This window comes from Erinaceus europaeus, chromosome 11 (genome assembly GCF_950295315.1).
Source record: "Erinaceus europaeus chromosome 11, mEriEur2.1, whole genome shotgun sequence".
Lineage (NCBI taxonomy): Eukaryota > Metazoa > Chordata > Mammalia > Eulipotyphla > Erinaceidae > Erinaceus > Erinaceus europaeus.
The window spans coordinates 21124539-21139209 of record NC_080172.1 but is presented as its reverse complement, the minus strand read 5'-3'; the positions used below and the strand labels follow the sequence as shown (position 1 = coordinate 21139209).

Here is a 14671-nt window from a genome sequence, read left to right as displayed (position 1 = left end):
TTTATCACACACACACAACGTCTTTATGACCACTTACCTCTGTGTGTTCCTTTGTTTTTGCTTCTTTTTTCTCCTGAGTCACAGCTGGCTGTTAATTCCAAAAGACAAAATCTCAATACAGTAAAGCTCATTGTTTTCATATTTCTGAATAGCTTAAACAACAAAAATTCCATTTAGGCCATTAACCTCTCTGGAAAAAGACCTAACACATAGCAGAACAGACATGCACTATCTAGCTAATAGTAACCCAAAGTCTGATAATAACAATTATCAGAAGAATAATGAAACGATATTGATTTGGAATTTTTTTTTCAAATATGTGTATATCTCTAAATTTTTGCTCTTTTTCATAATTGGGTAATTTACAGATGTTCAATGATCACTGTGGCTACTGATTTGTTGGTAAAGGAATCCACACTAGAAGTTAGAAAAAAAATCTCCTGGGCTGGGGAGATAGCACAGTGGTTATGCAAAAGTCTTTCATGCCTGAGGCTCTGGGATCCAGGGTTCAATTCACAGCACCACCATAACCAAGAGCTGAGCACTGCTCGGGTCTTGGTCTCTATCTCCATATTTTCCTCCCTGTATCTCTCTCATTAAAATAAATTTTAGGGGATCTGGTGGTGGCTCACCTGGTTGAGCATATCTGTTACAATGCACCAAGACCTGAGTTTGAGTCCCCAGTCCCCTCCTGCAGGGGGAAAGCTTTGCAAGTGGTGAAGCAGTGCTACAGGTGTCTCTCTGTCTATCTCCCCTTCCCTCTCAATTTCCAGCAGTCTCTATCCAATAAATAAATAAAGATAATAATAATATTTTAAAAGTCACCTTAAAAAATAAATTTTAGGGAGTCGGGCTGTAGCGCAGCGGGTTAAGTGCAGGTGGCACAAAGCACAAGGACCGGCATAAGGATCCCGGTTCGAACCCGGGCTCCCCACCTGCAGGGGAGTCGCTTCACAGGCAGTGAAGCAGGTCTGCAGGTGTCTATCTTTCTCTCCTCCTCTCTGTCTTCCCCTCCTCTCTCCATTTCTCTCTGTCCTATCCAACAACGACAACAACAATAATAACTACAACAATAAAACAACAAGGGCAACGAAAGGGAATAAATAAATAAAATAAATATTAAAATAAATAAATAAATAAATTTTAAAATATACTTTGAAAAATCTCTTCACAGTAAATGGAAAACACTGTTTTCTTTAATTAAATGATTCATATAATTTTTTTTATGTTAAGAAGGCTGGGTGGTGGTATACCTGGTTGAGTGCATGGGCTACAATTGCACAAGGACCTGGGTTCGAGTCCCCAGTCCCCACATGCAGGGAGAAAGCTTTGCAAGTGGTGAAACAGTGCTGTAAGCATCTCTCTGTCTCTCTCCCTCTCTATCACCCCTCCCCTCTTGGTTTCTGGCTGTCTCTATACAATAAAGATAACAAAAAATGTAAAAAGTTACAAAAGATAAAATAAAAAAGAATTAAAAAAAGAGAAGAAAACAGAACCTGAAACCCAATTCTCTTGTGTTTGGGTGAATAAATAAAAGCATTTAAACACAGAATAGGAGCGAATATCTCCTCCCCCATATTCTCCCTCTAGAGCGGACTATAGACAACCATCCCTTAGGGACAAGCAAGAGGCCTCACACAAAATCCAGTAAGCTTCACCTTTCATCCAGTTGATCTCACCCCAAGGAAACCTTGAGCTCTAGTCTGAGTAGCTCCCTAAACATGCTTGAAAGCAATGAAGCACAGCATCTTAACCAAGTGAAACATCTGCTCTCCTGCAGACACCTGAGATCGTTATCTCCGTGTGGAGACAGAACGGTTCTCAGTCTAGTCAGCCCTGAGTCAGGAAAGCAGGGGCTTGGGGGAATGTCAGAGTCACCTCCCTGGCAGCTAGCTACAGCTAGTTCTTCCAGCTGAGGTTAGACAGATGTCAAGATAAACCCAGCAGATATTTAACAAAGACTCTTAGATGCTGGGTTCCACAGATACAATTATTCCTTATGTTTGTTTTGTTTCTTTTCCTTTTGCCACCAGGGTTATCACTGGGGCTCTGTGCCAGCACTATAAAGCCACTACTATCAATGGTCACTTTTTCCTTTTTAGTTTATTTAATAAGTCAGAGAGAAATTAAGAAGGGAGAGGGAGAGAGACAGAAAGATAGGCACTTGCAGTACTTAGTTCACTGCTCATGAAACTTCCCCCATAGGTGGGGATCAAGGCTTAAACCCTGGTCCTTGTCTATCAGTTACAGGTGTGCGCTTAAGCAAGCAATCAAATGATGCTTCATCTTTTAAAAAATATTTTCATTTATTTTTGCCAGACTGAAAGATTTTTGAGAGGGAATGGAGAGATGAGTGAGTGAGTGAGGGAGAGAGAGAGGGAGAGAGGGAGAGAGGGAGAGCGGGTGAGGGAGAGGGAGAGGGAGGGGGAGGGGAAGAGGGAGAGAGAGACAGAGAGACAGAGATACAGAGAGAGAGACAGAGAGAGACAGAGAGAAAGAGAGCACTACAATAATATTTCACCACTTGTGAAGCTTTCCCCCTTTAGGTGGGGACCAGGCAGGGGCTTGAACCTGGGTCCTTGTGCACGGAAAGGTGTGCACTGAACCAGGTGCGCCATCACCTGGCTCCTTATTGTTTCACCTTTAGGCATGTTGACAATGAGCACCTTGTGTCTCTTCTCTTCCTACCTACTTCTTTTAATTGTTTTATTATCTTTATTGAAGAGAGACAGCCAGAAATTGAGAGGAGTGGGGAGGTAGAGAGGGAGAGAGACAGAGAGACACCTGCAGCACTGCTTCACCACTCGCAAAGCTTTCCCCCTGCAGGTGGGGACTGGGGGCTTGAGCCCAGGTCCTTGCACATTGTAACATGTGCCTGCAACCGGTACACCACCACCAGGCCCTCTTATTTTAATTTTTTAACTTCATCTGTTTTATTTGATAGGACAGAGAGAAACTGATAGGGAAGGGGAAGAGAGAGGAGGAGAAAGACAGACACTTGAAGCCCTGCTGCATAGTTTATGAAGCTTTCCCCTTGCAGATAGGCATGAGAGTCTTGAATCCGGGTCCTTGAGCAAGGGAATGTGTGTTCACCCATGTGCACCACTGCCAAGCCCCTTCCTGATTCGACTTAATACACACGCCTCATCTACAACAAAAACCCCATCTTGAACAAGATGCCTTCTGGGTAAATTGTTTTTATTTATAAAATATTATACACTGGTTTTAGTAGAGGTATTTTGTGTTTTAATTATTTTCTGTATACTACACAATCTTTTTTTTTTTTTTTGCCTCCAGGGTTACTGCTGGGGTTCAGTGCCTACACTCGAATCCACTGCTCCTGGAGGCCATTTTTCCCTTTCCTTGCCCTTGTAGTTTATATTATTGTTGTTGTAACTGCTGTCATTGTTGTTGGATAGGACAGAGAGAAATGGAGAGAAGAGGGGACTATAGAGAGGGGGAGAGAAAGATAGACAGCTGAAGACTTGCTTCACTGCCTGTGAAGCGACTCCCCTGCAGGTGGGGAGCCTGGGGTTCGAACCGGGATCGTTACACCGGTCCTTGTGTTTGGCGCCATGTGCGTTTAACCTGCTGCACTACCTCCCGACCCCCTCACAATTTTCACAGTCATATTCAAAAGACTAATCCAAGACTAATAAACTGGCAAAAATCTTCTTATCTTGCCACAGCACTGAACCAACTATTACTTAGTACTACAAAGGATCTAAGGAACTCAGTAGTTGATTTCAATCACTTACCTCAGATGACTGTGACTTTTTCTCAGGTTCTTTCTTTACAGTTGAATTTAGACAAAAGACAGGAAGAAGAAAGGGAGGAAGGAAAAGAAGAATGAATATGGTTTACAAAGGATATCATATAGTTTCTTCAACTAAGGAAACTGAAAGTAAATGACTTTGACTTATAAGTTAATAATTTATAGTTAAACTTACTATACTTTTATTGGAATTATAACTCTTAAAATTATTTTATTTTCTATTTATTTGGGAATTAATGGTTTACAGTCAACAGTGAATTCCAATACTTTGTACATGTGTAAAATTTCCACGTAACAATACAACCCCCACTAGGTCCTCTGCCATCACATTTTAGGACCTGAACCCTGAACTGTTTACTTTTGGCCTCCAGGGTTATCCCTGGAGGTTGGTGCCAGCATTATGAATCCACTGCTCCTGGTGGCTATTTATTTTCTCTTTTCATTTGATAGAGTGACAGAGAGAAATTGAGAGCGGAGGGGGAGACAGGGAGAGAGAAATACAGACACCTATCGACCTGCTTCGCCACTTGTGAAGCATCCCTGTTGCAGGTGAGGAGTAGGGGCTAGAACCTGGGTCCTTTTGTGGATCCTTGCACTTAGTACTATGTGAATTATAACTCTCCCTCTCTCTCTCTCTCCCTCTCCCTCTCTTTTGCCTCCAGGGTTTTTGCTGGGGCTCGGTGTCAGCACTACAAATCCACTGCTACTGGAGGCTATTTTTCCCATTTTGTTGCCCTTGTTGTTGCCTTTGTTGTGGTTGTTACTCTTATTGTTGTTATAGCTGTTGTTGTTGAATAGGACAGAGAGAAATTGAGAGAGGAGGGGAAAACAGAGAGGAGAAAAAGCTAGACACCTGCAGACCTGCTTCACCGTTTGTGAAGAAGCAACCCCCCTGCAGGTGGGGAGCTGGGGGCTCCAACTGCTATCCTTAAGCCAGTCCTTGCACTTTGCACCATGTGAGCTTAACCTGCTGCGCTACCGTCCAGCCCCCGGGAATTATAACTCTTTGGATAAACACGTAAATGCAGATATTCTGTTCCCACTGTTTAACTGGCAATTCACACCTTATTCCTTAATATGAGTATCAAAGATATACAAAGGTTTATTATGAAGAAGCATTGTAGCTAGCACACAGCAAGCTAAAATAAAACCCCTCACCATTCATAGTCAGTAGCATCTTTTTTTTTTTGTGAATGAAACAACATGCATTTATAGCTTATGGAGCAAAACAATGGGGTGGCCACAGGATTCAGAGCAGTGAAATTTATTTTTTAGTGCAGCATGTGAATGATGGGTGGCTGAGCCTGCCAGGCAGTCTGTGATGGGTTAGAGCACTGTGGAAGACTGTGAACTGCAATTACTAACACATACTGAGTAGCCAGTGACCGTTAGTGGACAGAAATGTCCCTTAGTAGAAATGAACCACATCACCTGTCTTTTGTGTCTTTTCTTGTTAGGAGAAGGCTGTTCTTCCATCTGCTTGCTGACTGGAATGGCCTAATATAAGAGCACAGCCCCAAGTGTGACTTTATTTATTCGGATGATCAAATAAGCAACACATAAAAGCAGAGTTAAAATGTTTATGTCAATATCCACTCCATTCACTCACTGTGCCTGCTTCATAGGGATGGATATAGTTCCAAGAAGTTGTAGGTGCTTAAATTCAAGTAAATTATTTCATGTTGGGTTGGCTCTTTTCATGCCTGTCATATTTTCATTATAGGTTTCCTCTACCTTCCTTAAATAAAAACTTCCTGTCTGGTATAAATTGGTAGGTGAAATTGGAGGTCTGGGAATGTGCAAAATTTTCCCATGAAAATTAGTGGTAATAGCATTCTTGCCTCCACCCTAATATTCTACCAAAACATCACAAACAGGAACACTCTGCTTTCAAACAGCAAGGGAAATCTGCAATGATAGCCATTTCTGCACCCTGCAGCAATACGCCTTCATTCTTCTGTGTTTCTAGTTTTGGTACCAAGACCTAATGATTGTCTAGTTTCATTGCTCTTGGGGGACTTTTAAATAAATATTTATTTCCCTTTTGTTGCCCCTTTTTATTGTTGTAGTTATTATTGTTGTTCTTGATGTCGTTGTTAGATAGGACAGAGAGAAATGGAGAGAGGAGGGGAAGAGAGAGGGGGAGAGAAAGATAGACACCTGCAGACCTCCTTCACCGCCTATGAAGCGACTCCCCTGTAGGTGAGGAGCCCGGGGCTCAAACCGGGATCCTTCCACCGGTCTGCGCTACCGCCAGACTCCTGACTTTTTTTTTCTCCTCCATATTTTTATACTTCAGATAGAGACAGAGACAGGGAAAGAAGGACCACAACGCTGGGCTTTCCCCCATTGTCACTGCTCTTTCAGGTAATACTGGGGATGGAACCTTGATAGCACTCAGGACAAGGCACACACCCTACTGAGTGAACTAGCTTCTAGACCCTCCTGCTATAGTCTTCTTTTGATTTTTCCTCCCTCCCTCCCTCCCTCCCCTACCTCCATTCTCTCTCTCTTTCTTTCTTTCTTTCTTCCTTCCTTCCTTCCTTCCTTCCTTCCTTCCTTCCTTCCTTCCTTCCTTCCTTCCTTCCTTCCATTCTTTCTTTCGCTCTCTCCATTCTTTCCCTTTCTCCTTCCCTTCCTCCTTCCTTTCCCCCTTCCCTTCCCCATCCCCTCCCCTCCCCTCCCCTCTCCTCTCTTCTCCTTTCCTTTCCCTTTCCTTGACTACCAGGGTTGTCACCAGGGCTCAGTGCCTGTATGAAGACTCTTGGGTGTGTGGTCTTGGCAGTGGCACAGTGGGTGAAGTTTTGTCCCTTCAAGCATGAGGTCCTGAGTTCGGGCCCCAGAAGCACAAGTACCAGAGTGATGTCTGGTTCCTTCTCTCTCTTTCTCCTCCTAGCTCTCTCATTAATAAATAAATCAAAATATTTTTAAAAAGAACAAGAATCTTGGGTGGGGGAGGCAGCATAATGGTTATATAAGACTTTCATGCCTGAGGATCTGAAGTCCCAAGTTCAATCCCCCTTACTACCAAAAGTCAGAGCTGAGTAAATCTCTGGTAAAATAATAATTAATAATAATAAATAATAATTAATAATAATAATCAGTCAAATCCACATCTGCCAGCAGCTTTTTATTTTTAAATTGAGAAATTGAGAGGGAAAGAAGAAAGGAATAGAAGGGGGACAGAAATACAGATACCTACAGCACTGCTTCACCCTTTGTGAACCCCCCCAACCCTTGTCCTGTAGATGGGAATAGGGGCTTGAACCTGGGTCTGTGCACACTGGAATATCTGTACTCTCTTGAGAATGCCACTGCCTGCCCCCCAGCTATAGTCCTAATACTTGTGATCAAATTAGTAGTCATAGGCATTGCCAAAGACTTCCCTAAATTTTGTCAATATAATCTTAAAACACAATTTTGTGAATAGTGTATGGTGTTTTATAGCACAAGAGAGAGGTATGATCAGATGTTCCTGGAACGCTTCTGGTGAGCAGGCTCTGGCTTAGAATATCTAGTGAGGGTATTTTACAGAGTTCACATAATTAAATGTTACCTGTGTTAAAAAAAAGTCAGGGGGTCGGGCGGTAGCGCAGCAGGTTAAGCGCATGTGGTGCAAAGTGTAGGGACCGGCGTAAGGATCCCGGTTCGAACCCCCCGGCTCCCCACCTGCAGGGTCGCTTCACAGGCGTTGAAGCAGGTCTGCAGGTGTCTGTCTTTCTCTCCCCCCTCTGTCTTCCCCTCCTCTCTCCATTTCTCTCTGTCCTATCTAACAACAATGACATCAATAACAATAATAACTACAACAATAAAAACAACAAGGGCAACAAGAGGAAATAAATAAATAAATAAATGCTTTGAAAATTTTTTTAAAAAAAGTCAGTCACTTATCCACATGCATTGGTGGCATATAGGCAAAATATGAAAACAAAAATAAAACTTAATTAAGCTACTAACTTTTCAAAGAGACTTAGAAGTTAGAACTGAGGCACACAGCCTTATTGCCCCTTTTATATCTTAGTGATAGCAACATAAACTCCTCCTCCTTGTATTCTATTGTCTGAAGAAGATAAATCAGATTAGTTTTAATTTACTATGTCTTGTGCTTCAATAATGAAGATAAATATATATATATATATATTCAAATAATACACTCTTATTATGCCAATATACTTACTGCTTTGTGAAGGAAACAAAGTTTGTGATTAAAGAAGTGTTTCTTAAGAAATTTGCCATTTGGGGATCTTTCAAACTGGATCTTTATAAATAAATTTCTGGACACACTACTTTACTTTTTGAGTTTATATAAATGCAATTTATGACATGAATAACAAGGGAAATAATCCAACTAATATTGTAGTGCTTTGAATCTACTGATAGTTCCTAATTACCACTTGATAATCAAGATTTTACATAAAATAATTCTACATTAAAATTAAGAATATACATTCACAGACGCAAGCAACTTATAATGAAATGTATATATTAATCAGCTAGAAGTGGAATGGATGGATAAAATGAACACTTAATTTTTTTATTAGTGATTAATAATGATTAACAAGGTAGAAATGTACACTTTAATCGGTAATCATTAACACTTTTTTTACATCTATTTTGGTGGTATCGACGCATCTGAATTTTTTTGGTCTTTTTTTAAAAGTATTTCTTTTTTTTTTTTTTAGTTTATTCATTTATGGGATAGAGGCAGAGAGAAACTGAGACTGAAGGGGAGATAGAGAGGGAGAGAAAACAGAGATACCTGCAGCCCTACTTTGAAGCTTGTGAAGCTCCCCCCTGCAGTTGGGGCTTGGGGGCTTGAATCAAGGTCCTTGTGCATGGTAACATGTGCATTCAACAAAGTCCATCACACCTGTCCCCTGGCCTCTGGATTAATCTTATTTAATATTAGGCATAGTAAAAACAAGAAAATGTGTTTAAATTAAGAATGGATCAGGTCATACCTATTTTGAAAATAAGAGGCTAAATGTAAAATTGAAATGAATGCTAAATAAATTTAAAAAGTTTAGATAAGAACTATGTATTTCAAAATATTTGCAATTTTTAAAAAATTCAATATTAGGCCGTACAATCTCCTGACATTACTAAAGGATTTTCCCAGTATTAATATGTTGAGGGATCCTCCTTGCAGGGCCAAGTGGTGTGGCCAACAGGAAGCAAAAGTGTATTGATGATTTTAACAAGAGTAACTTATTCACAACGCACTGACATAGTTCTTAAAGCTACTTTAAGTTCTAAAAGAACATTGGTTGTTTGACCCCGGGTTTCAACACCTAAAAATGACACACAAAACAAACAAGTTAGAGTCTTGGCTCATAAAAAGTATTTATGAGTATCCTAAGCATCTCTCTTTTTCATGCCTTGCCCTAGAATATTGCCAAGAAGGAAATGGAAAGATGGAGACTCATAAAGAGGGTTACGGTCAGCTTCAGCCAACTCTTAACAATCAGATTCTCTTTAAGTGGTAACAGCAATGGAGGACATTCTTTTTTTTTCCTTTCTGAAATTCTAATAATTATTAGAACAAACCCCAGAATGCAACGAAGGTTTATGAATAAGCTGGAGTTCCACATGACTCCAATTTCAGAAAGCATCTGAAATAACTGGTATCCATTCACATCTGTCTCTGATCAGCTAGTGAAACATGTTTATTCTTTTTATCTTTATGCAACTCTTGAAGAATATGTGTGTCACATTTGGCACAGGGGCCATACTAGTCTTCTCTGTATCATTTTACTTTTAGTTTACATGCCACCAAAGTGAGCACAGCATTCTCAATCTTTTTTAAAAGACTTGTTTTCACAAGAAAGAGAGGGAGAGGAGGAGGGGGAGGTTGGGGAGGGGGTAGGAGCAGAGAGAGGTAGATATGAAAGCACCCTTGGTTCTGGCATTATATGGTAGTAGGAACTGATTCTGAGACTTCTTGTATGCCAGTCCTATGTGCTAAAACTATGCGATCTCCCTGATCCAACATTCTGGTTCCTATATTTAGTTTGAAATTCCCAGGATAATAACAGTGATAAACTAAGGATTTTTATTGTTACTTAGTTCCAGACATATATTATTTATCTTACAATTAAAAAGCTAAAAAGTCTATGTCCAAAACAGGCAAAAAAAAGAAAGGAAAGGAAAAGCCCTCTGGGTGAGTATAGTTTTTCTAGCTAGTCTAAATATGTAGAAATGTATATATGATATTTGAGGTAAAAACTGAAAGGAAAGATGAGTTCCTATCCATAAATTAAGAAAATAATGTTTGTATGGATCAATCTGCCAATATCCATGTCCAGTGGAGAAGCAATTAGGGAAGCCAGAACTTCCACCTTCTGCACTCCATAAAGAATTTTAGTCTGCACTCCCAATGGGATAAAGAATAGGGAAACTGGACAGAGAAGAGCCTAAGGAGAGATTTCTGGGGCTAAATCCCATATCTACTCCCGACTGGCTGGTAATAGTCTGGCAGTTTGCCAATTGGGGAGCCACCTCCAGTCCATTTTACCAACAAAAAGACTGCTGAAGGGAGGAGGAGAGAACTACCCTAAGACTCACCAAATGCAACTGTGAGTCTCCATTTGCTACTATCCTCAGAGGCTGGAGCAGCAGGGAGGAGAACCTGTGCTGACATTGTGGGGGGGCAGAGAACTGGTTGGGAAACTCAGAAGAAGATTGAGACCCTGGTGGACTAGCAGTAGGGCTGTAGAGTAGGAGCCTTTCCACATTGTTCTCCTGATAAGAACACAGTGAATAATTGCCTCAGAACCTACAGTCTATAAACAGGACTTATTTAGAAACTCACAGGGTCCAGCAGTGCTACCCAGCTTGGCAGAGAAGCTGAATTGAGCATGGAGCTTTGCATCCTTGCGGTGTGGGAGTCTCTTTGCATAACCACTGGGCTAGCTCTCCCCCACCCTGCTTTATCTCTTGGTCAGGAGTGAGTGATTAAGCTAAAAAAAAAAAACCTACTTATAGTTTAAAATCCCTCAGGCTACCATAGCCTACATGGAAGAAAAAGAACAAAAGAGGTTTTAACAGTCATTGTGCTTGAACTCAGGGATTGAGATAACATTGAAACCACTGTTAATTTCCACAAATGTGAACTCTTTAAGTATGTTACTTAGACACAAGTCCATCCAGGCAAGAGTGATCAGTGGACTGAAAAGTATTGGGAGAAGGACCTCCAACACACTGTAATAAAGGTTAAACCAAGGAGAAACACTGGAGACATGAACTAGGACAAAAGCCCAGATAAAATCCCCCCGAAGGTAGAAAAACAGGATAATGAGATTAATATCCAAATGCTAGCTAAGGAATTAGTCACAGGAGTGAAGAAAGAGTTTGAAAGTAATATCAGAAATTAGGAAATGAAAGAAAACACTATCTCAAGGTCATTAGAGAACTGAAAGCTGAAATATCTGTGCTAAGAGCATAACTTGCTGAACAAGCTAATACAGTATCAAAACAGGGTAATAAAATATCTGAGCTACAGAAAACAACAGAGGAGAGAATAGAATAAATGAGGCAGATAACAGAATTAGCAAGATTGAGGATGAATTAGAGAAAACTAAGAAAGAAGAGATCTTAAAAAGAGATTAAGAGATACTGAAAACAAAACAGAGATATATGGGATGACTTCAAAAGAAATAATATACACATTATAGGCCTACAAGAGGGAGAGGAAGAAAGCATTCTACAGGACATAACAAATGAGAACTTCCCTAGTCAAGACAACATCAAAGACATAAAGGTTCAAGAAGCACAGAGGGTTACAAACAGAATTAACCCAGACGTAAAGACACCAAGACACATCATATTTAGAATAAAAAGGAATAAGGACAAAGAAAGGATCATGAAGGCTGCAAGAGAAAAACAAAGAGTCACCTACAGAGGAAAACCCATAAGATTAGCAGCAGACTTCTCCACACAAACACTACTGGCCAGAAGAGAATGGCAAGATATCTATTGAGCACTCAATGAGAAAGGCTTTCAACCAAGTCTACTGTATCCTGCTAGACTGTCATTCAGACTAGATGGAGGCATAAAAACCTTCTCAGACAAGCTACAGTTGAAGGAATCAACTATCACCAAGCCTGCCCTGAAAGAAGTTCTGAAAGGTCTCCTATAAACATTCAGACCACCAAAAATATGACATATATCAGAACACTCTGAAAATCGACAAGAATGGCATTAAAATATCTCCAATATATAATATCAATAAATGCCAACGGCCTGAATTCACCTCTTAAAAGGTACAGAGTAGGAAGATGGATCAGAAAACACAACCCAACCGTATGTTGTCTGCAGGAATCCCACCTAACTCAACAAGACAAACACAGACTCAATGTGAAAGGATGGAAAACTACCATACAAGCCAATGAACCACAAAAAAGGGGCAAGAACAGTTATGCTTATATCTGGCATGATAGACCTTAAAATAAAATTAAAAAAGATAGAGATGAACATTACTTAGTGCTCAAAGGACCAATTAATTAAGAGGAATTAATGATTATCAACATCTATGCACCCAAGGAGAGGCCATACAAATACACCAAACATCTGCTGAAAGAGCTATAGCAACAGATTAACAGCAATACAATAATATTAATAGTATTAATAGCAATAATATTACTGTTAATAATAATACTATTATTATAATACTACTATTAACAGTAATAGTAGGGGCCTTCAACACCTCACTCTCTCAACTTGACAGATCATCCAGGCAGAAAATCCATAAAGAAACAAAGGAGCTAAATGAAGAAATAGATAAACTAGAACTATTGGACATTTTCAGAGTAAAAATGATGATTTAACAGTTTTCAGCCCATCTTGGATGGAGCTTGAAGAAATCATGTTAAGAGAAATAAGTCAGAAACATAAGGATGAATATGGGATGATCTCATTCACAGGCAGAAGTTGAAAACAATACCAGAAGAGAAAACAATAAGCAGAACCTGGACTGGAGTTGGTGTATTGACCACAGTAAAAGACTCGGGTGGGTGGGGAATTCAGGTCCTGGAACAGGATGGCAAAGGACCTAGGGGGGATTGTATTGTTGTGTGGAAAATTGAGAAATGTTATGCAAGTACAAACTATTGTATTTACTGTTGACTGTAAAACATTAATCCCCCAATAAAGAAAAAAAGAAAAAAGAAAAGAATAGGGAAGCTTCCAGTGGAGGGGATGGGACACAGAACTCTGGTGGTGGGGACTGTGTGGAACTGTACCCCTGTTACCTTAAAATCTTGGTAATCACTATTAAATCACTAATAATTTTTTTATTTTCCCTTTTGTTGCCCTTGTTGCTTGTTGTTGTAGTTATTAGTCATCGTTGTTAGATAGGACAGAGAGAAATGGAGAGAGGAGGGGAAGACAGGGGGGAGAGAAAGACACCTGCAGACCTGCTTCATCGCCTGTGAAGCGACTCCCCTGCAGGTGGGGAGCTGGGGGCTTGAACCGGATCCTTACACACTAATAACTTTTTTAAAAAGAAAATAATGTTAACTTCTATAACTAGTCATCCTTAAGACATAGAACTCTCCAGCTATTAGTTTATATTTGCTTTGCTTTATAGTATGATCAATTTAAAAACACTCATCCAGATTGACCACTGATGATGTTTTTCTTTCTTTTTTTTTTTGGCATTCTTTTTTTTTTTTTTAATTTAAGAAAGGCTAAATTAACAAAACCATAGGGTAGGAGGAGTACAACTACACACAATTCCCACCACCCAATCTCCATATCCCATGCCCTCCCCTGATAACTTTCCCACTCTCTATCCCTCTGGGAGCATGGACCCAGGGTCATTGTGGGTTGCAGAAGGTGGAAGGTCTGGCTTCTGTAATTGCTGAACATGGGCATTGACTGGTCGGTCCATACTCCCAGTCTGCCTCTCTCTTTCCCTAGTAGGGTGGGTCTCTGGGGAAGCAGAGCTCCAGGCCATATTGGTGGGGAAGATGTTTTTCATACCTTTGGTTCTGTAGAATTCATACTGGAAGACTTGTTGGCTGAAGCAGAGGAAACTGATGCCTTGAAATGAAAGAAATATATTTTATTCTAGTTATCCTACAACAAACTTTTTCCCATCAGGCTCTCTTACCAAACTTGCTCCTAATTCTTTTTTTTTTTTTTAACACTTTTAAATATTTTATTTGCTTATTAATGAGAAAGATAGGAGAAGAGAGAGAAAGAACCAGACATCACTCTGGTACATGCACTGCCGGGGACTGAAATCAGGACCTCCTGCTTGAGAGTCCAGTGCTTTATCCACTGTGCCATTTCCTGGTCCATGCTCCTAATACTTTATGTTAGTTTTAATTAGTCTAAGTACTGTGACCATAAAAGTCAAAAGTCAAGTACGAGGGGTTTGGTGGTGGTACACTCTATTGAGCAAACACATTACCCTGAGCAAGGGTCCAGGTCCAAACCCTTGCTCTGCACATGCCAGGAGGAAGGTTCACAACTTTTAAGTGCTGCTGCAGGTGTCTCTCTTCCTCTTTCCCTCTCTCTCTTTTCTTCCCTTTTCAATTTCTCTCTGTCTCTATCCAATAAAACAAATAAATATGTTTTAAAAATTCAAGTAAGGGGGTTGGGAGGTGGTGTACTGGGTAAAGTGCACATAGTACAAAGTGCAAGCGCCCACACAGGGATCCCTGTTCGAGCCCCTGGTTCTCCAACTGCAGGAGGGGGGAGGGTCGCTTCACAAGCCTTGAAGCAGGCCTGCAGATGTCTATCTTTATCTCCCCTCTCTATCTCCCAATCCCTTCTCAATTTTTCTCTGTCCTGTCCAATAAAACTGAAAAAAGAGTCCTACAGGAGCAGTGGATACCTAGTGCTGGCACTAAGACACAGCGGTTACTCTGGAGGCAAATACATAAATTTAAG

General features: G+C 40.5%; 1 protein-coding gene and 1 non-coding gene across 2 annotated transcripts in view; both read right to left on the bottom strand.

Annotated features, from left to right (window-relative positions):
* Positions 1-14671, bottom strand: part of CAST (calpastatin) — a 142120-nt gene that overhangs the window by 58409 nt on the left and 69040 nt on the right. Inside the window, exons 4-7 of the mRNA XM_060201193.1 lie at positions 13757-13816; positions 5207-5272; positions 3759-3791; positions 38-88 (exon numbers count right to left, since the gene is read on the bottom strand). Coding sequence (XP_060057176.1) covers positions 38-88; positions 3759-3791; positions 5207-5272; positions 13757-13816 — 210 coding nt within the window. The remainder of the gene's footprint in view (positions 1-37; positions 89-3758; positions 3792-5206; positions 5273-13756; positions 13817-14671) is intronic.
* Positions 9453-9560, bottom strand: LOC132541589 (U6 spliceosomal RNA). Its single transcript, XR_009552726.1, has one exon. It is a non-coding gene; the product is annotated as a U6 spliceosomal RNA (small nuclear RNA).